Source organism: Siphateles boraxobius, unplaced genomic scaffold (assembly GCF_051911475.1).
Source record: "Siphateles boraxobius isolate OS27281-9 unplaced genomic scaffold, OSU_SipBor_1 22, whole genome shotgun sequence".
Classification (NCBI taxonomy): Eukaryota; Metazoa; Chordata; class Actinopteri; order Cypriniformes; family Leuciscidae; genus Siphateles; species Siphateles boraxobius.
In genome coordinates this window covers 13,242,878-13,266,500 of record NW_027508833.1, presented here as the reverse complement: position 1 = coordinate 13,266,500, position 23,623 = coordinate 13,242,878, and the positions used below count along the sequence as shown (strand labels likewise).

Here is a 23,623-nt window from a genome sequence, read left to right as displayed (position 1 = left end):
TTTATGCTTTTGAGACTCTTAGCATACTTGAAATTGCATGAAACTCGACAGACACATCACATTTATTAGCCAGTAGACATGTGCAAAGTTTCAGAAACGGGCTGGTGCAGGGGCTCAGTAGCGCCACCTTTTGACAAAAGAGGGGGAGTTAGGTCTATACTTTTATCTACAATCTTAAAACTCAGTATGTATATTGTTCATTTCGAGCTGGACAACTTTCTAATTTACAGTTATTAGCTCAGACCAACAGGAAGTCAGATATTTTGGTTTGAATGTGGATGTTTTGGAGATTTTTCTCTTCCTCTCTCTCTGACCCTACGTCTCTCCGTGTGTTTGGGGGGAGGGGGATTTGTCTGCTGAGTGAGAATGCTTTTATTTTTGTTTTTCAAGGATTTGGGGCCCTTAACGTGCTCGAAAACTCTTGAAACTTTGCACACAGGTCAGAACCCGCAGCCATCAGGGCCGGGCTGAAGCTGGTACCCGGGCGTGGCAGGGGGGCGTGGCAGGGGGGCTCGACAGCGCCCCCTGGAATGTGATTCGAACACTTGTCCATATATCAAACATGCTTGCATGTAATTATATGAAACTCGGTACATATTTAGATCTCATCGGGCCGAACAACTTTCGTGCTCTAAGTTTAACGACAGCTCAACAGGAAGTCAGCTATTATGGGTTGTTTGGAAAATGCATGCTTTTATTTTTTATATACTTCTCCTAGAGAATTAATCCAAACACCACGAAACTCGGTCAGCATGAAGTCAAGACATTGAGGATGATAAATTGCCAGCGGATTTTTGATATCTCGAACGGTTTGGCCGTGGCGAGGAAATGAATTTTTGACTAAAAAAGGACACATAAAGTGTGTTATAACTCAGTTAGTTTTACCTACAGTTACAACCAACACTTGGCGTGTATATTGTTCTCTTCAAGCCGAACAACTTTCTAATTTACAGTTATTAGTTCCGACCAACAGAAAGTCAGATATTGTGGTTTGAATGTGGATTCTGAGAATTTTCTCTCCCTCTCTCTGACAGAGAGAGTGTTCCCTGTCATTCTCTGTGTGTGTGTGTGTGTGTGTGTGTCTGTGTAGGGAGGGTGAGAAGGAAAGGGGAGGGGGGGGGCGTGGTGTGGTCTCTTCCAGTGATAGTTTAAACACAAAATCCTAAATAGGGCTATACTGCCCTCTTGTGTCCAAAATTATATTTATACGCACTTTTATTTATTTATTACATGTATTACGCACACACACACACACAGTTCGATCGAGCCCGCGCCTCTCTCTTTCTCTCACACACACACACACACACACACACACACACACACACACACACACACACACACACACACACACACACACACACACACACAGTTCGATTGGCCCGCGCCTCTCTCTCTCTCACACACGCACACACACACACACACACACACACACACACACACACACACACACACACACACACACACACACACACACACACACACACACACACACACACACACACAGTTCGATCGAGCCCGCGTCTCTCTCTCTCTCTCTCTCTCTCTCTCGCTCACACACACACACACACAGTTTCGATCGCGCCCGCGCCTCTCTCTCTGTCTCACGCACACACACAGTTCGATCGCAAAACTTTGATTGTATTGATCTGAAATATAGCACATTAATTTTAAATTCATTTAGGTTCTGTCACGGTTTGGGTTTTGTTTCTTGTCCCTGGTTCTTGTCTGTCATGTGATCCCCTGTTCTAGTTATGTGATCTTGCCTTGTGTTCCCCTGTCTGTTGTGTCATTGGTTGATTGTTTAAGTCTTCCCAGGTGTTTCCCGTTAACCACGCCCCCTTGTTATCCTGTTTAGATCGTTTGCCCCTGTATTTAGCCCTGTGTTTCAGTCCAGTCTTTGTGAGTTCTTGTATTGTTGTAATGCTGTATGCACGCTGTCCTGTTCCTGAGTCTGGTTACCAAGTCTGTTTAGTTTTGAGTTTATTTAAATAAAACACTGCTGCACATGGATCCTGCTTTTGCCTCTGCTTCAGCAGCATGTAACAGACTTCATGTACCCTCTTGCTTGAGGGTGTCAATGATGGCCTTCTGGACAGCAGTCACAACAGCAGTCAGGTCGGCAGTCTTACCCATGATTGCGGTTTTGAGTAATGAAACAGGCTGGGAGTTTTAAAAAGCCTCAGGAATCTTTTGCAGGTGTTTAGGGTTAATTAGTTGATTCAGATGATTAGGTTAATAGCTCGTTTAGAGAACCTTTTCATGATATGCTAATTTTTTGAGATAGGAATTTTGGGTTTTCATGAGCTGTATGCCAAAATCATCAGTATTAAAACAATAAAAGACCTGAAATATTTTAGTTGGTGTGCAATGAATCTAAAATATATGAAAGTTTAATTTTTATCATTACATTATGGAAAATAATGAACTATATCACAATATGCTAATTTTTTGAGAAGGACCTGTATATCCAAAAAGACAAGGCCTTAAACTTAAGCTTGAACAAGGGTTAAACTCTTGTCACTAACAGACACCAAGGCACAATCACACACACACACACACACACACACACACACACACACACACACACACACACACACACACACACACACACACACACACACACACACACACACACACAGTTTAAAAGCAAAAAGATATTTATCCAACCCCATTTAAAAACAGTCTGTGAGTGCCATCTTTTGGACATCCATCATATTGCATAGGTTTTCAAAAACTTTAAGGAAAACATATATATATATATATATATATATAGCACATATGTATAAATGAACAGGCTTGCGATGTCAAGATTGCAATGCTGGAATGTGTGTGTGTGTGTGTGTGGGTGGCTCAGCGCGATTGAACAGTGTGTTACACATAAAAACATACTCCGTCATTTTCGTCATACAGGACATCATTCAAACTACAAAGTGTTTACTTATATTTGTGTACACTCGCAATAAAACACAACATTGTGTTTTTGTTAAATAAATTAAAGTAATACATCCACCCGAAATGGCACTAATTTTAAAATTAAACTAAAATGCTCACGGCTGCACGGGCATTCATAACTGTGCGCGCCCACGGTGAGGAACGAGCAGAACAGAGTGAACGTTGTTTAGTTCATTCCTACTTCCATAGGAATTAATTGAAAAAGCTCGCTCTACTCTGCACCATTATTAATGTCTTGTGCGGACGTCCGTATTTTACTTCCACTTCCAAGTTAGCGATTTTAAAGCTCCCAGCGGTGTCACACGTTGATTAACCGGTGGGAAAATATTCCCATAGTAACATCCCTAATATTATAAATAATTAAAATAGGCCTACCTGATTTTGAACACAAGAGGGCAGTATAGCACTATGTATGATTTGGATTTTTTTTTTTGACTAAACAACCATTCTGGCTGTTTTTAAACTTAAACATAATTCTTTAATTGAAAAAAATGAATAAAATGGGTTTAGTTCTAATATTTGTATAATTTTATATAAAAATAAATGGTGTATAATTACATTTTAGAAAGATACGAGACATTTCCTTATTCTTTTTTTTTACATTAATTTAATCCCTCACCATAGCAAAACCGTTTGAGATATTCAATACCCGTTCACAATTTAGCATCTTTAATGTATTTTCATCATGTTGAAAAAGTTTGGCGTGAATAAAATAAACTACTTAGGAAGAGTAGCTAAAAACTCAGAATCTGAAATCCACATTCAAACCAAAATATCTGACTTCCTCTTGGTCGTAGCTAATGACTGTAAATTAGAAAGTTGTCCGGCTCGAAGAGTACAATATACATACCGAATTTTGTTACTGTAGATAAAACTAACCCCCCCACTTTTGTCAAAAGCATTTAGAAAGTGACACACTTCCTGCTGCCAGTTGGTGGCGCTATAACTTTGACTCACAATAGTCACATAGTCACACATGCTGGATAGTTATGCGATCGGCCTCTTACAGCAAACACACTGCTGAAGTTTCATCAAGATCAGTTAATGTATACTGAAGTTATAACATACTTCCTGTTTCCATTATTCGCCATAAATTCGTTTCCTCGCCACGGCAAAACCGTTCGAGATATCAAAAATCCGTCCACAATTTAGCATCCTCAATGTGTTAACCTCAAGGTGACCGAGTTTGGCAGTAAACGGATGCAATCTCTAGGAGAAGTACTTCAAATTCCAGAGCAAGCGTTCTCCAAACAACCCATAATAGCCGACTTCCTGTTGGGCTGGCGTAAAACTTGACCAAGGGAAAGTTGTTCGGCCCGATGAGATCTATATGTCTACCGAGTTTCATATTAATTCATGCAAGCGTGTTTGATCTATGGACCACGTTTTGGGGACCCCATTCACGGGGGCGCTGTTGAGCCCCCCTGCCACGCCCGGGTACCAGCTTCAGCTCGGCCCTGATGGCCGTGGGCTCTGACCTGTGTGCAAAGTTTCAAGAGTTTTCAAGCACGTTAAGGGCCCCAAAGACCCTGAAACCTTGAACACCATTAAAATAATAGTCAAATTCCCCAAACCCCACACACAGAGACAGAGGGAGGGGGAGGGAGAAAATTCTCCTGAAAATCACATTCAAACCAAAATATCAGACTTTGTGTTGTTCGGAGCTAATGACTGTCAATTAGAAAGTTGTCCGGCTTGAGGAGAACAATATACATATCGATTTTTGTTACTGTAGGTAAAACTAATACCCCATTTTTGAATAAAGGTGGCGCTACTGAGCCCCTCACCACACCCGTTTCTGAAACTTTGCACATGTCTACTGGCTAATTAATGTGATGTGTCTATCGAGTTTCATGCAATGTCAAGCATGCTAAGAGTCTCAAATGCATCAAACAAGAATATTAAAGTTTGATGCGTTGCCAAGGCAACATTTGCCTTTTCAAGGCTTGGGCCCTAATAATAATCCTTAGGAAAACAATAGGGCCTTCGCCTTTTCAAGGCTTGGGCCCTAATAATAATAATCCTTAGGAAAACAATAGGGCCTTCGCCTTTTCAAGGCTTGGGCCTTAATAAAAAGCAGAAGAAATATATTTTCCCAAATCGTCGAACTGCACTGGCTTGTATATGAGACAGGCCTTTATAATTTAGTGATGAGATGTTGTTCATTGAGTCTCTAATCTCTAAAAATCTCCAAATGCTCCACGTGAAACTGCAGTCTTCCAAGTTCCAACCTTTTACTATCGTGTCAATCGATTTGATTAATATGCACGATCGAGGGAGACAGAGCAAGACAGCGCTCGTGTTGTTTGAAGACGCGAGAGTGCGCGCTCGCGGCCGGGGCGCTCTCTCTCTCTCTCTCTCTCTCTCTGCTCGTTATGCACCCTGTCAAGCGCAGCAGTCATTCTATTCTACATCACTTACCGATCAAAATAGGCTTTGGCGGGACAAAAAGCGGATGATCTGACGGCTTTAGAAGATTAACAACCCGAAAGTAAAAAACAGACCCGGCTTTTATTTACCCAAACCTGCAGCCACACCAGGCGTGTAAAAGAGACAGGCGTCTATTTGGGACTCGGCTATTATTTGAAGTTTTACGGTATATATATATACATATATATATATATATATATATATTATATTTATAGAAACACACATACCCCTTTTCCACCAAAAAATAACTGGTTCGGAAAGTTGGTTCAACTTGCGAACCTTTTCAGAACCTGTTTGTTTTTCCATTGACTAGAGCACCCAGCGAACGACGTCGTTACTTCACTGTGTACGTCGCCATACGTCTTAGCTAGAAACGCTTGCAAGTACAACATTACTTTGGGATTATCTCTAACTCGTGTACCAAGAAGGCTTTAAAAACAATTGAAATATGTAAGTCTTTTAATCTTTTCCTTTGATATGTAATCTTTTCTGATTAGTTATGTACCCCTGTCTTGTGTCCTTTTTTTCCCTTTCCATTTATTTGTTCTATATTGTGACTGTTTTCTTCTTTGCTTACAATGTTTTCAAAAAAAAAAAAAATAGAAACGCTTGCGCCAACTTCAAGCATAACAATTACAAAGGCGGACTACATCGTGTGTCTGCAAATGTTTCTCCAGGCTTTGCGATCCTATATTATGGTCAGAAAAGATGTTCAGAACACATCTAACCCCGCCCCCAGCCCCAGACGTAAGCATGACGTGGTAAAAGAACGGTTCTACTCCAGCAAAGAGTTGGTGCCGCTTTGGAACCAGTTTTCCTGGCCGAGAACCTGTTCTTTGGCTGTCGAAACACAAAGAACTGGTTCGCGCGCAGGCACCGGCTCCGAACCGACTCTCAAAATACTTTGGTGGAAAAGGGGTAACAGAGAATATTACTTGCTTTACTTGTTTAGAATGCTACCTTGAAAAACAATAATTTAAATTAATTCTCACCCAACAGAGAAATCCCCCTGCCCTCCCCTCCCCTCCCCACACAGGATTGTCCTCAAACAGAGCACTAATCTGTTTATTTTTAAGTTACACATTCTACATTGATTAAAAAAGAAACATCAAATGTATTTTTAGTCAGAGTGTTATTTTATACAGAAATAAATTATTTGTAATTTTGTAGCAAAGATCAGCAACAGGAGTAAAATTTCATTAATTATGAGAGTGAAGAGCTGACTGAAAAGATGATGACGGAATATTTTGTGTAAAAGTTCCTTTACTTTCACTTTTATATTAGCGATTTAAAAGCCCCCGCTGGTGTCACACGTCGATTAAGCGGTGGGAAAATTTCCTCACAGCCACATACCTAATATATTTATATATAAATACAATAGCCATACCTGATAAAAAAAGTTTTATGTACTATGTTTATATCATTTTGGACACAAGAGGGAAGTACAGCCCTATGTATGATTTTTTTTGTTTGTTTAACCAAATAGCACTAAATAGCCTGTTTTAAACTTTTTCATACAACTGAATTGAAAAAATAGAATAAAATTAGTTTAGTTCTAATATTTGTATAATTTTATATAAAAATAAATGGTGTATAATTACATTTTTAGAAGATATGAGACGGTTACTGATTCTTTTTTTGACATAATCCCTCGCCATAGCAAAACCGTTTGAGATATGCAATATCCGTTAACAATTTAGCATCTTTAATGTATTTTCATCATGTTGAAAAAGTTTTGTGGGAATAAAATAAACCACTTAAGAGGAGTAAGTAAAAATGTAGAGGCTGGTTTTGCAAAACATCCACATTCAGACCAAAATAGCCGACTTCCTGTTGGGCTGGCTTAAAGTAGTTTGGCCCAGATCTATATGCGTACCGAGTTTCATATTATTACATGCAAGTGTGTTTGATTTATGGACCAAATTTTCAGACCAAGTTTATGGACCAAGTTAATTTAATTAATAAACTAATTATATAAAACTATTGTCAATGCACTAAAATTAAACTGGTTATATGCCTTTATAAAAAATAAAATAACTTATTTAAAAAATACAAGGCATAAGACATTTTTTTTCTTTTTTAATGCAGGCCAAACCACACATCAGTGAAATGGTTAATCTTGACCACATTCAAACCAAAATATCGGACTTTCTGTTGGTCCGAGCTAATGACTGTAAATCAGAAAGTTATCCGGCTTGATGGGTACAATACGTACTGAGTTTTGTTACTGTAGATAAAACTAACCCCCCCATTTTTGACTAAAGGTGGCGCTACTGAGCCCTCACCACGCCCGTTTCTGAAACTTTGCACATGTCTACTGGCCAATAAATTTGATGTGTCTGTCGAGTTTCATGCAATTTCAAGCATGCTAAGAGTCTCAAAAGCATCAAACAAGAATATTAAAGTTTGATTTGTTGCCACAGCAACAGTATCTAAGATATCAATAATCCTTTCACAGGCCTACATCTGGCGTGTGTTTACATTATACACATAAAGTTTGAAGCAAATCGGGTAAAAATTAGAGGGTGATTTCAAAGCATTTTGAAAGTGACACACTTTCTGCTGCCAGTTGGTGGCGCTATAACTTTGACTCACAATAGTCACATCCATATGATCGACCTCTTACAACGAACACACTGCTGAAGTTTCATCAAAATCAGTTAATGTATGCTGAAGTTATAATACACTTTCTGTTTCACGTTTCTCGCCATAATTTCGTTTTCTCGCCACGGCCAAACCGTTCGAGATATCAAAAATCCCCTGGCAATTTTTCATCCTCAATGTCTTGACTTCACGCTGACCGAGTTTCGTGGCATCTCAATCAATTCTCTAGGAGTACTTTAAATTCCATTGCATGAGATTTCCAAACAACCCTAAATAGCCGACTTCCTAGCTTCAGCCCGGCTCTGATGGCCGCGGGTTCTGACCCCGTGTGCAGAGTTTTCGAGCACGTTAAGGGCCCCAAAAGTGCCAAAAAGGTAGTAAAATAATAATTTTTCCTAATTTTCCTAAGGAAGACAATAGGGCCTTCGCCTTTTCAAGGCTTGGGCCCTAATAATAATCCTTAGGAAAACAATAGGGGATTCGCCTTTTCAAGGCTTGGGCCCTAATAATAAAAAGAAGAAGAAGAAGAATAATCCTTAGGAAAACAATAGGGCCTTCGCCTTTTCAAGGCTTGGGCCCTAATAATAATAAAAAGAAGAAGAAGAAGAAGAATCCTTAGGAAAACAATAGGGCCTTCGCCTTTTCAAGGCTTGAGCCCTAATAATAAAAAGAAGAAGAAGAAGAAGAAGAAGAAGAAGAAGAAGAAGAAGAAGAAGAAGAAGAAGAAGAAGAAGAAGAAGAAGAAGAAGAAGAAGAAGAAGAAGAAGAAGAAGAAGAAGAAGAAGAAGAAGAAGAAGAAGAAGAAGAAGAAGAAGAAGAAGAAGAAGAAGAAGAAGAAGAAGAAGAAGAAGAAGAAGAAGGAAAACAATAGGGCTCTGCGCCCTTTTAGGGCTTGGGCCCTAATAATAAAAACAAGAAAAAGAAGAAGAAGAATCCTTAGGAAAACAATAGGGCCTTCGCCTTTTCAAGGCTTGGGCCCTTATAATAATAATCCTTAGGAAAACAATAGGGCCTTCGCCTTCTCAAGGCTTGGGCCCTAAAAAGAAGGAGAAGAAGAAGAAGAATCCTTAGGAAAACAATAGGGCCTTCGCCTTTTCAAGGCTTGGGCCCTAATAAAAAGAAGAACAAGAAGAAGAAGAAGAAGAATCCTAAGGAAAAGAATAGGGCCTTCGCCTTTTCAAGGCTTGGGCCCTAATAATCCTTAGGAAAACATTAGGGCCTTCGCCTTTTCAAGGCTTGGGCCCTAATAATCATAAGGAAAACAATAGGGCCTTCGCCTTTCCATGGCTTGGGGCCTAATTAAATAAACAGTGCTTTAAGTTTTTTTCAGGAAGATGTACTAACAGTGGTATTCAGATAAGTTATAGCCTACAACAGATATTGAATAAAGTAATCAAATGTAAAATAACACTGCTGTATACATTAAATATAGGGTAATCCTTATTTAAAACTACAAAAGCTATTCGTTCAAGAGCAGTAAGTGATTTTATCTTTGTCTTTTCTTGTTTGATCTGCAGCAGTCATTTGTGCTAACGCACAAACCCAATATACTGTGTACACAGACGTTTCAAACGCACTTTCTCAAATGTTTCAATCACTTAAGACATAACTGACTGTGTTTACGAGGATATTTACTAATTTGAACATATTTGTAATTTGACCGGCTATTTGACCGTTTAGTTGTGTATCTGAAGCCCAAACTATAACTTAGCTTATGCACCTTCCACCCCGTCTCGAAGCTGGCGGACACCTAGTGACCATAATCTCTTTCGAGGCTTAATATGCTTTTAATAACAGTTTAATATCAGAGGCGTCCCGCAGTTTAGCAACAGTAGACTGCATTTTACATCACTCACTTATTCGGCTGATTTGGATGTTAAGTTTTGGCTTAGGGAGGAACGAAAGCGCACTGCTGTGAAGGAAAGGAAGGTGCGCTGGACAGAATGCGGCACAATACTTGTTTTACCTCGATTATTTCGTTTTCATAATCGTTGGAAGCCAAAATTGAAATCAGAATACGATTAATCGCACAGCCCTAGTTGGCCAAAAAGCTTGAGTCGGATGTTCCCCTTTCTCTTGCTCACTTCTCTGACCTGGAGGTCCTCATTATGGATTCGGAAGCTCACTATGCGTTTTCTTCAGATCCGATTGAGGTCCTAATGCTGGCAGCATCCAGCTCCGAGCATCCAAACCTTTGTTTCCTGTTCTCCACACCGAGGTAGCGAGGTCATGGAAAAGCCCATATTCGGTCCATGTATTCAACCCTGCAAAGCTGAATTATTCGACCATTGTAGGGTTGGAGGAGCATGGGTATGGGGCAATGTCCAAGGCTGAAGAGATGCTAACTAGCTGTCTCTCACCATCTTTAGCATCATGCTGGAGGGGCCAGGCTTTGCCTTCTAGACCCTGTAGGGTTACATCCGGCCTGGTTGGGAAGGCTTATGCTGCAGCAAGTCAGCCTATTGCAACTCTGCACAACATGGCGGTTTTGCAGGCCTACAAGGCCAACCTCCAGAAGAATTTGGACACCGATATGGGGTTAAAACCCTGAGGTGGTAAAGAAACTCTGTCGGGCCACATATCTCAGCATCTGTGCCACCAAGCAGATAGCCTGCACCATCTGCTATTCTATGCATGCCATGGTTGCCAAGAAGAGGCATCTGTGGCTCAATCTCTCAGGCAATAAGGAAAAAGTCCTTTTTTTCCACTTCCAGCCTTCATGAATAATTATATATCACTTATAAATAATTAAATACAAAATGAATGCTAATTATTAAGATTGATGTAGTTTAGAATTGGTAATTTGAAAGTAATAATTGGTAAAATATGCTAGGAAAAAAATATGCACGCACTGAAAATGCAAATGGTAAGGTAAACGTAAATTCTGTGGGCGTACATTAAGTATAATATTAAGTCTAATTACGCTATCACCTGATATAAGGAATAAGGTAGGTAAACATTAATGTAATAATAAGGGGTGATTTTGAAATAAGACAACTGTGAAAGTTTTGAAATATCTTTTATGTATACAAGCTAATCAGTGCATATGTTTGGTCTCAGGTGGAAAATGCTATGTCCAGTAGCATTGCCTGCACAGATGAGCAGCAGCTCTGGAATGTGAGGACCCAGAGGAACCTCTGCCTGAAGCGGTTAATGGACATCCCCTTAAATATTAATGATTAAATAAGATGTATAAAATCAGTTGTAAGAAGTGATTGATGTTTTCAGGAAGATAGAGACACCTTCTACTGACCTTCATGTAAGAGGTAATATTTAACCATTACATTTTCATAAGTAATAAACCAAGATGGTATTCATTTGCAAACTTGACATTACTTATTTCTTACCAGAAGACTTATGCCTTTAAGTTTTAAGGGGAATCTACAGAGCTCACATTATATGGTTTTATAATAAATTACTGACAGGTAACATCCGGTCAAAATGTAAAGATAAAAGAACTATTCACAACAAGTAACATCTTGTCACACTGTAAAGTTTTATAAAAAATAACTGTCCACAACAGGTAACATCTGGTCACTGTAAAGGTTTAAATTAATAACCGTTCACAACAGGTAACATCTGGTCTCTTTGTAAAGGTTTATACAAATAACTGTTCACAACAGGTAATATCTGGTCACACTGTAAATGTTTATACAAATAACCGTTCACAACAGGTATCATCTGTTCACACTGTAAAGTTTATAAAAATAACTACTTTTACTATTTACACTGATTAGTTAAAGCAAAATGTATCGACAGACAGACATGGGCAGTATTTCAATTAAATGTATTTTAAATACGTATTTAATTACTTTAGTGTATTTTGTAATTTGTATTTTGCAGGTGTGGAAAAATTTAAATGTATTTTGTAACAAAATATTTTGAGGAAGTGTATTTGGAGTATTTCAAATACTTAAATACTTAAGAAAAATCACCATAGTAAATGATTTTGCCATATTTTCGGTCTGATGTTGGCAATGGCAATGTCCAGGTTAGATGCACGAAAATCACGTGACACCCTGTAGACCGGGCTCCCTCCAAGAAGTGAATGAGTTTTGAACTCTTAAAAACGGCATTAAAGGGTTAGTTCACCCAAAAATTAAGTCATTAATGACTCACCCTCATGTCGTTCCAAGCCTGTACGACCTCCGTTCATCTTCGGAACACAGTTTAAGATATTTTAGATTCAGTCCGAGAGCTTTTTGTCCCTCCATTGAAAATCTATGTACGGTATACTGTCCTTGTCCAGAAAGGCAATAAAGACATCATCAAAGTAGTCCATGTGACCTCAGTGGGTTAGTTAGAATTTTTTGAAAGATCGAAAATACATTTTGTTCCAAAAAAATGTTGTCAATCCGCGTTCACAACAGAACCGGAAGACAATACAATGCTGAATAAAGCCCTAGTTTTTGTTATTTTTGGAACAAAATGTATTTCCGATGCTTCAAAACATTCTAACTAACCCACTAAGGTCACATGGACTACTTTGATGATGTCTTTATTTCCTTTCTGGACAAGGACAGTATACCGTACATACACTTTTAAATGGAGGGACAGAAAGCTCTCGGACTAAATCTAAAATATCTTAAACTGTGTTCTGAAGATGAACGGAGTTCTTACGGGCTTGGAGCGACATGAGGGTGAGTCATTAATGACATCATTTTCATTTTTGGGTGAACTAACCCTTTAAGATTATTGTGGGAGTATTTTTGTATTTTCAAAATACTAATTACTTGTATTTTATTTGAATACATTTTTCACATCAGTATTTTGTATTTTATTTTGTTACATTTTATGAGCCAGTATTTGTATTTTGTAACAAAATAGTTTTTGATGTATTTGTGCCCACCTCTGTCGACAGACGTGGAACGTTTCTCAACAGAGTTATGTACAATGGCGCCGGCTAGACGCATTGTGTTCCGATTTCAGATGTATGTGGCTTCAGGTTGAGTTAGGATTTTGAAGCTTAGTTGTGGTCAGAGACAGATGGATCCTCCCATTGTGTTTCTGCATCACAGGTCTGGGGCATGTGGATGTGATCACCCTCACAGTTGTCCACTGCATTACTGACGCTCATCGATGCATCTATGGAAATAATATAACCATAAACATTTTTACATTAGTACTTCAAATAGATCATAAGAATTAATTTATGATGGCACCCATACTTAAACAGTGTGTGTGAGAGAAATGCATTAAAAACGAGACAGCATACACACAATTTCCTAACTCTACGTAGGTCAATATCAATATCTGAATGAGGGATGTAGCTAGCTGGCCTGCTAGCATCGGCAATCTCTGTAACTTGCAGGAATAATGTGAGCTATTGTAAGACTGTAATGTACCATGATATCTTCTAATATCGTGAATATTCATTCATTCTTTATTTCAGACCCTCAGGTCCATATCACAAAGTAAAAGAAATAACAAATAAGACATATAAAGGTGGGCAATGGTAATCATGCAAGATTCGTTGTATTTTGTTAACGGCTCGTTACTGATCTTAAAGGGGCATTCGGCAACTCTAGCTATTTCTTCGCTGATTTTCACTTTTGTTGTCTCATGTTTTCATCAACGAGCTCCCCCTACAGCTGTGATGCGTATATTTCACAACAATGTCGTGAAAAACTCACTTGCGGTACCCTCCTCCCCCTTTCTACCGCTGCTGATTTGCATTTGTTTTTATCGGAGCCGGCCAACTTTATCGTGTGGAGCTATGTCTACCGAGGTGGGTAATACATCATACACATTGAGGGCGGCGTGTGTGTTTATGTCAAATTGCCGTAAAGCAGTTTGTGTTTCTCGTTCGTTCTCGCTTTTCACGAGACTTCCTATTTCCAACTTACTGGGACGTTAGTCCCCATGTTGCAAGGTTGGTTTTCCGCCTGGGAACGCTGGGGGGAGTGGGGAAAGTCACCATTCTCACCAGAACAGGTTATTAAACCATCCAAATGATTTCTAAACGGTTTTATTAAGTTGAAATAGTTGCCGAATGCCCCTTTAAATGTATTCATAGAACAGACTTCACGAATCTAACATTAGGCTAACAAGCACATAGCTAACAGTTAGGTAAGTTAGCTTACCTGAATCTGACAACCTGTTCGGCACCCGGCGTGACTTCTTTACCGGAACATTGTAGCCGAGTCATTTCTCGGGTAGGGTGTTCGTCAGTCGGCTTCCCTTCCATGAAATGGTACGAACACACATAAGGGCGCTTGGGTGGACACTTCAGGTTTAGTGCCTTACGCCATTGCCTCAGGTGCTCCTCGTCTTTAGGTGGCGGATGTAAATGGTAAAGTGCACCATAACACTCCAACCGCTTCACATTGTGTTCGTAACACCGTTGGTTCAATTGTTCTCTCCTCTTAATCCAATTGTTATGGCAGCCCCCTAACTGAGCTTATAATACTTTACATATTTTACCGTTACAGATATAGAATTACGTCTAGCAACTAGCGTAGGTCCCTCTCAGCTGGAAGTAAGATGACAAAGCAAGTACAATGGCGTCACCCTAGGTGTCGTGGAAAATAAGGTGAATAGGATTCAGTTCAACACTCATTCACAGTGTTTCAATAGCATGCTCCCCACTGTGGTAAGCGCGGTGCAGGTCCCAATACTAACGCTAGAACCACAATCTTTTTTTAGGCAAAGGGGCCATAAAATATGTCCCCCTTGCCTTAAAAGAATCTGGCTTCTACAGCGGTTATTTTCTGGTTCCCAAAAAAGATCAAGGTTTTGTACCCGATTCTAGATCTGCCTTTTCTGAACCAAAATCTGAAGACAAAAATCACAATAGATCTACAGCAGATAGATCTGCAGATCTATTTTTGTCTTGGACCCCCTTTTTCCCAAGAAAATATTTTAGGGGCCCCCTTCACATTTAATAATATTGTCGCTCTTGTAAGCTCATATCAAAGACGTCAAAATGTTTTCTTTTTAAACAAACAGTATGTTTATTACTATAACCAGATATGTTTATGCACAAATAATAGCATATAATATTGAAAATATTATAACAAAAACTTTAGTAGGCCATTTGTAATTTAAAAACGTAAGCCTAGGAGTAGCCTATTAATTGGCCATATTTGAAATGCAATAACAAAAATATCAGTATTCACACTGGTGTGTAGGTAAAAATAATTGATATAGGCTATAACAAAATGACTGGTGTCTGGGACCTCGTTAAAAACTCATGTTTTGGTCAGCCAGGGGATCGTGAATAAAGTTAGCTAATGTAATATGATCATTTGGTACTCTAGCGATTAATAAACATGCGTTTATTAACAGAATAATGCGTCTTGCGGAAAAATATTGTAGCCGGAGCTACTTCTCTCTGTTTATGTCTATGACGAGTCACGCAGGCACTGGGCTACACCGCAGCGGTATGACCCGAACCAGTGTAAAATAGTCCCAATATAAACACTTATTATAGGTGTACCAAGGTGACTCAGGATAAGACAAAAACACGGTTTGGAGATTGGATTCATGATGTACTCGCTCATTATACAAATTTAGTAAATTTTGAACACAAAAAAAGTTATGGACTGCTGCTGTAATGCTCACTGTTCAACACTTTTCAAAATATGAGGCGACCCTCCAAAGAGCTCGCTGAGGCCCCCTTGTGGGCCGCGACCCCCCTGTTGGGAACCAATGATCTACAAGACGCATACTTTCATATCGAAATCCTGCCATAACTCAGGAAGTTCTTCAGATTTGCTTTCAGGAGTGAGGCATACCAGTACCGGGTTCTTCTCTTCGATCTAACCTTGTCACCTTCCACCTTCACAAAGTGCAAGGATGCGACCCTGGCTCTGCTGTGACTTCAGGGCATCAGTGTCCTAAATTACATCGATAACTGGATGATATTAGCTCAGTCAAAGGAATTAGCAGTTTGATATTTAGAAGATGATGATGATGATCAAACTGTATGCACTGAAATCGCAACTCTTTGCAGACGGTGGGAACAGCATAATTTGAAACCAGTTTACTGCCCAGTTGGTTCAGTGCTAGGGTTCCTGCAGGAGTGTATTGCAGGAGGTTGCCCCTGCTATGCTTAAAGTTTATGTGGTTGCTATTTTGGCTAGCCATGTTGTAGGAAGACATTCCCTAGTTTTGCACACAGATAGAGGACTGTCTGAACATTAACCACAGCCATTTTGGAGTCTCTAACTCAATCACTCTAGCGTAACCAACTGTCCAAATTTGCACCCATGTTTATGCTAATAACAAAATATTTTTTTCCTATGATTCCTTGGCTTAAGGCGATTCTATTGCACTTTGATGTAATTTTACTTCTACACACTATACTGTGCTATAAGAAGCTTTAAGATTATTCAATAAATTGCTCATTTTTATTACTTGAATGTGTTAAAGACATTATGATGTTACATCACAATGATCTGTGATGCTGTGTGAATATTTAAATTCTACAAATAGCTGAACGTTTTCTGGTGCTGTGTTGGAAATTTAAAATCTTTATATTGTTCAAAATGATCTCTTGTGCTGGTTGATTTCCATTACACGAGAGTAGATGTTAAAACTTCATGCTGATTTGTACTCGGCTTTCGCCAAGATAAGCACCAACTAAGACGTAGCTTTGAAGTAATCTATACTTCTCCATCCATTTACGCTTCTTTCCATATGGTGATGTGAATCTCCTTCTGTCTGGTGTAAATAGCTGCAGTGTATTTTGCGCGTCAGCACACACAACGGCTGCAACTACAGTGCGGTCTCCCCATAATAACCGTCTGTGTTGAGCTTTACATCCTTCCTGTTGCTGAGGTTGCTCCTTCCTCATAGTTCACATGTGACCAAACCACAGTCTGTCTCTCCGCAACCCGTCCATACGCGCCGACCCATTTGACGAAGGCTGTCGAGCCCCACTGCCGTTGTTAAAGCAGGTCAGTGGCAACGGTTCCGTATGGCATACTACCGCAAAACACAATATCTGTCCAAACACCAATCCTCATTCACGCAAAATACACAGGAACGTAATAACTGTAATTACTATGCAAGCTATACAAATAAACCAATTGACTCTTCAAGTTTTTCAAGAATTCTTCGAAACCGTACACCTGTATACAGCCAGCTAGAATCTTTTCGAAAATGTTTAAAGACGTTTACATTAAAAATGATTTGTACTGTGTGAATGTTCACATTCTTCATAATGCTCATAATTATCCCATGAGCTGTTTATATGTAGTTACACTGAATTTATTCTGTCTAAATTCTTCATATTGTTCAAAATTATTTGTGGCAGTTGAATTTTCTTGATTACTTCATAGTGTTACATCATAATGGTCTCTAGTGTTGTGGGAATCTTTAAATACTTTATTCTGCCTATAATTATCTCTTGTGCTATCTAATTCTTCATATTGTTCAAAATTATCTCCTGTTTTATGTCTATAAATTTAGTTTTTAGCAAATTAAGCACCATATTATCTTTTAGGTGCTCAATAAAAACGCACATATACAAGCTTTCATAAATTGTTGACTTCTTCACAAACATACTCTTCGATTCCATCATTTGGCATCCAAAACAGACACACAAGTATAAAGAAGGTTTTGATCATTGAAAAATAATAAAAAAAGATGTTTGTACTCTATTTATGGTTGCATCAGAAGAAGACATAGAGGGCGATAAAGCTCATGCATCAATCTTGCTAATAGGCAAATACTGTATAAGGGATTATGAGTAATATGTATAATTATAGCAGACTCGTATAAAAGTGGGCATTAAGAATCTGTACTTGCATTTTACCTGGCTGGAATATTTTGTAGTAAGGGCTGTAGGCCACATCCAAGCCCCCAAGTTTTACAGCTACCTCGTAGCGTCCAGCCTTACGCACAGTGAAGGCCACTTTGACTACATTAGATTCAGGCTCTTGAAGGACTTCCTGGGTGACAGGGACTTCTATAGCCAGCTCTATGTGAGTGATGTTCACCCTCAGTCCCACAGGTCTATGAGCAGGAAATGGCTGGCCATTTTTGTAGAAGAGCTGTGAGAAAGATTTATAAACATCCAATACACAATACTGTATTTATATCAATTGAGCTGCATGAAGTACCCAATTTATAGTCAGTACAAAATTTGAAAAAATTGACAAAAATAAAAATTAAATTAAATAGGTAAGTTAACACTTTAGTTTAGGATCCAATTCTCACTATTACCTAGTTGCTTATTAGTGTGCATATTACTAGGATATTGGCTTTTTATTAGTACTTATAAAGCACACTTTAATACCTTAATCACACAGAAGGCGTTTTTTGGAGTAAGAGGTGCCTTTTTTAAATAGTTTTTTATTGGCAGTGAGCGTTTTGTGCGCTGTTCATGCGCCCCGGGCGACTGTGCGATCGCATTTTTGTAGGAGCGCTCTGAGCGCCAGAAGTTGAAAAAAAAACAACTGAGCAGAAAAGCGCCCGAAGTTGTAACGTTTTTTCCCCACTTCCAATCGAATGAATGGAAAGGCGTGCCTACCGTTGTAGTGACGAAAGTTTACAGTTGCTTTGAATGTACGGAGACTGCAATGATGGAGGAGAAACTTGTGGTGGCTGCCATGGGTTACCCGGAGCTGAATGACTTCATGAACTGCAACTACCACAATGTTAACACATAGTAAATAAAGTTTATAAAACGCTAATATGATGGTTTACTTAACCGCAAACCAAAGAGCGCTCGCGCAATAATCCTTACTTAGACCAAACAGTAATTAGGAGTTCATTGAGGCAAAAGTCATAGTTAAAAGTGAGAATTGGACCCCAATCTAAAGTGTGATGATAAAAAAAAAACTGTTTATGAAAAGCTTATGATTTGTTACCTGCACTCGGAAACTCATGGTTTGACCGACTTCCTGTGGGTCTTTCCAGTCCCAGGAGACCTTACATGAGCGTGGGTCCAAATAATTACCCCGCACATAGTCGTAGATACTGCGGTCCCCATGACGGGTAGGGTCATCATTCTGTAAGAAGCTGACCACACGAGCAGCAAGCTCACACAGAAACTTGATGGTGAAGACGAATGCGATGATGGAAACAGTTATTCCACCTAAAGAGAGTAATTGAGCCTTTAAAAACAGAGAATTTATAAATGTAAACATTTTAAAATGGTAAACTATTTTTCCAACAGCATGAAACACCATAAAAATAATGAAGTCTTTTAAACAGCTGTCAAAACACACCATATTAAAAATAACTGATTGATAAATGTTAGTAAAACAGTAATAATGTAACTGAAAGTTATTGTATAAAATTGTTAAAGGAACATATAACCTAATTAATAGCCCTATTCGGACAGGTTTTCCACGGGGACGTTAGAGAAAATTGTGTTTCACATACATACTTTGCGATTTGAATCCCTTCAGAATCTGCCACGTCTGTGGAATTTTTACAGAGGTTGTGTAATAAAAACAGAGCAAATTACCTTTGCTCTGTTTGTTTTTCGCAGAGGTGTCAATTCCAGGGATCAGAAAGTAAAAGTCCTGCCATATGTTTATTCCACCCATTAACTCAGCCAGCTGATTTCACTAATTGGTTCTATCTCCTGGCTGAAAAACTGTGCTAATTAGCAAATCCAGGTGATTGGAACAAAATACTGAGGAGGATTTTTACTTTCTGAACCTGGACTTGACACCTCTGGTTTTTCGGTAAACTCAGTGGTCCTCTAGGAAATCTAATCCCGTCCGAATGTGAATGTCTTTGATTGTCACACCAATATTCAGCATGCTTTCATTTAATTTCAATAAGGAATGGTATCCGACAAACAAATTGAATTATAAAATTAATAAATAGAGCCAAAATGCAAAAAAAATAATCTTGTCTAGATTTCGCTGCTCACTTATGTGGGTTAATTATAGACAGCCACTTCAATAAACTCTTGAAGTTTACTTAAATGGTTTTTTTTTAAATAATAAATTAAAATTATATCAATAAATAATAACTCAAGACATATACGTCATAAGTAATGCACGCAAGCACAGCAAATGACCTTCTGTAATTCCCATGTCTAGAAAACACACAATCCCACCTCTGTAATAAACGCGTAGATGTTAGTCCCGTCCAAATCAGTACAAGAAATCACAAATGTCGAGAGATAAAAAGAGTAACTCAAATGTCGTTTAGAAAACTAGTCCCGTCCGAATAGGGCTAATAGGGACTTTAAGCAACAGCCTCTGGTGGAACGGCAACGGCATTTTGGCTTTCTATTGCGCATGCGCGACTTTAACTGCTACTTCATGACGTTCTACTGTAACCGTCTACTACGGGAGAACAGCTGATTTGCCGTAGTCGCTACTACGTGAAAGTTTAAGAAAGTTAATGTTATGTTTTATGGTATGTGGCATTGTAATTATTTATGTATCTCATTAAATTCCCAAAGCAACCCTCTCCTGCTTTTTAAAATCACTTTCTTTACTTGCATTTTGTCAAATAATTAAATTATCCCCTACGCCGTACTCTTCACTGTTGCTTAGTGATTTTTGCATTCTTTAACTAGAAGAACAGTTAACCGTTTGCAGTTAACCGTTTGCTTCCGGCTGCCGTTGCCGTTCCATCAGCAGCTGTTGCTTAAAGACCCTAATGCCACTGAAAATTAAACGGGTCATGAACTGAGAATTAAAATTTTCCTTGATCTTTTGACAGTTAAGAGTTCGTTATACTATAAAAATAGCCTGTGGGTTCAAAACAATTTTTAAAATGAAAATTTCTTACAGAAAGTGTTAAGTGTCACTGTCCCGCTAGCGGGATGCCTAACTTTACTTCAATATATTACTATTAAATCCTAATTTAATCATGACAAACTATATATCATTGGAAAGGTCTAAGACTCCTAAATAGATATTTTAGCGCTGTTTTTTTATTACAAATTATGTAGGAACAGTAATATATGAATTTATGACAAGAGTGCGCCTCAAAAAATCTACGTCATTACAGGAGTTTCTGACCTTTGTCACAAAAAGTCGACGCACACATTTTAATAATTGAAACTTACTTTACGTCGGATGACGACAAATGGGGTTTCGCTTAGAAAGCCTATCAACTTCGAGTATTACGAAACGAGCCAAAGGCAAAGAAATGCCATGGGTCTGCGGAGTTTGCATAGCGTATCTCCGCCCCACCTCGTGGGTATAAAAGGAGGACGCCGGCAACATGCAGATATGTTTTCGCTTGGGAGCCAAGTGTAATTCTTCACTCCCTAAGCTATCTCTGATTGTCAGCTTCTTACGAGACGAGCAACTCTCCAGTGTTGGTGTGACGGCGATCTCCCGGCGAGTGCACACTTTCTGCCTATCTGAGCGTGGTTTGCCAGTGAGTGTGTTCTCCGCGGGCGCTTCAGCACTGAGTTTCTTTCACGAAAAGAGCTTGCACGCGGCACGTCTTTTTAAACATGCCTCGCCCGTGCACTTCTGGTTGTGTCTGACTCTGATGGGCACGAGCGCTGTCTAGTGTGTTTGGGCATTAATCACGCTAGAGCAGCGCTCGTGGAGGAGTCATGTTCTCTCTGTGGGAACATGACCATCGCAACACTTCCTCGAGAGGCTCTACTTCGGCTGGTGGCCAGGGTGATCTGAGGGTGACTGTGTGGAACAAAGCGCCGACTATTTGTCCGTGCCCCACAGCACCTTCGCCAGTGTTGCAACCCGTGAGCGTTCAGGGGATTCCCGCGGGACCGTCGTTTGAGGTCCCGCGGGTTTCCTTTGGTGCTCCAGAGGAAGACGTGATGTCAATCGCAGCATCACAAGGCGGGTCTGATTCATCTGGAAGTGAAGACTCGTCACAGCTGCCACCTTCGGGTGTGAATACGGCTGTGGCTCAGTCTGATCCAGAGATGACGGCCATGCTTTCCCGGGCGGCCGCGAGCATTGGTTTAGAGTGGACCCCTCCACCCTGTCGTGAGCGGCTGGACGATTGGTTTTTAGGTGCAGCTGCGGCTTCCCGTCCTCAGCCTGCCCCAATACATTTCTTCCCGGACGTGCATGATGAAATCTCGATGATGAAATCTCGCCTCCCCCGAGCCGTGCACCCCTCGTCCTCCTCTGTCCCAGAGCCGGTTGACAGTGCGCGCTGTCCCCGGAACGTGCCGCTCTCATCCGCCTCTGTAGCCAGCCCACTGGCAGAGCAGACCCGACCTGAAGGACGCCTACTTCCATGTCTCCATTCTCCCTCGACACAGACCGTTCCTACGGTTTGCTTTCGAGGGGCAGGCATACCAGTACGCGGTTCTCCCTTTCGGGCTAGCCCTGTCCCCTCGCGTCTTCACGAAGGTCGTCGTGGCAGCCCTTGTTCCCCTTCAGGAACACGGGGTTCGCATCCTGAACTATATCAACGACTGGCTGATCCTAGCTCACTCCCGAGACCAGGTTTGCGAACACAGGGACTTAGTGCTCCAGCACCTAGCTCGTCTGGGCCTTCGGGTCAACTGGGAAAAGAGCAAACTTTGCCCCGTGCAGAGGATCTCTTCTCTCGGTATGGATATCGACTCGGTCGCCATGTCCGCGCAGCTTACGAGCAAGCAAGCGCAGTCACTGCTGACTTGCCTGAGACAGTTCAAGGGCAAGAGTGCGGTTCCACTGAAACTTTTTCAGAGGCTCGTGGGGCATATGGTATCTGCTGCCGCGGCAACGCCGCTCGGATTGTTTCATATGAGACCGCTTCTGCTTTGGCTTCGCGACCGAGTCCCGAGGTGGGCATGGCAACAAGGCACACTCCGAGTAACAGTTACTTCGACCTGCCGTCAGACCTTCACCCCGTGGTCGAACCTCAGTTTTCTACGGGCCGAAGTGCCCCTGAAACGAGCTTTGCGGCATGTTGTTGTAACGACAGATGCCTCCTCCACGGGCTGGGGTGCCATGTGCAATGGACGTGCTGCCGCGGGCTCCTGGACAGGACCCCGACGCCTCTGGCATGGCAATTGCCTCAAGTTGCTGGCTGTACGTCTTGGTTTGCGCCGCTTCCGGACCGTGCTCAAGAACAAACACGTACTAGTCCGTTCAGACAATACCACCACTGTAGCGTACATCAACCATCAAGGTGGTCTACGCTCCCGCCGTATGTCGCAACTCGCCCGCCACCTCCTCATATGGAGTCAGAAGCATCTGAGGTCGCTTCATGCCATTTATATCCCCGAAGCCCTGAACTGTGCAGCCGACGAGCTCTCACGGCTTCAGCCCGACCCGGGAGATTGGCGGCTTCATCCCCAGTCGGTTCAGCTGATTTGGGACCAGTTCGGGGACGCACAGATAGATCTGTTTGCCTCTCACGACTCGACCCATTGTGCCCTGTTTTATTCCCTGACCGAGGGCACGCTCGGCACGGATGCACTAGCGCACAGCTGGCCGCGGGGCAGCAAATATGCGTTTCCCCCAGTGAGCCTTCTTGCGCATACCCTGCGCAAGGTCAGGGAGGACGAGGAGCAGGTCATTCTGGTCGCGCCGTACTGGCCCGCCCGGACCTGGTTCCCCGAACTAGTACTCCTCGCGACAGCACCTCCCTGGCCGATTCCCCTGAGGAAGGACCTCCTTTCTCAGGGACCGGGACCCTATGGCACCCTCGTCCCGATCTTTGGAACCTCCACGTGTGGCTCCTGGACGGGACGAGGCAGGTTTGAGTACACTACCACCAGCGGTGGCGGCTACCATCACTT

At 40.9% G+C, this 23,623-nt stretch overlaps 1 protein-coding gene across 8 annotated transcripts in view; it reads right to left on the bottom strand.

Moving 5' to 3' along the window:
- arel1 (apoptosis resistant E3 ubiquitin protein ligase 1) overlaps positions 1 to 23,623 on the bottom strand; it is a 200,835-nt gene that overhangs the window by 117,833 nt on the left and 59,379 nt on the right. For all 8 annotated transcript variants that reach the window (XM_077238654.1, XM_077238653.1, XM_077238660.1 and 5 more), the window contains 2 exons: positions 18,804 to 19,030; positions 17,747 to 17,984 (listed from right to left, as the gene is read on the bottom strand). In XM_077238654.1, the coding sequence (XP_077094769.1) occupies positions 17,747 to 17,984; positions 18,804 to 19,030 (465 nt within the window). The remainder of the gene's footprint in view (positions 1 to 17,746; positions 17,985 to 18,803; positions 19,031 to 23,623) is intronic.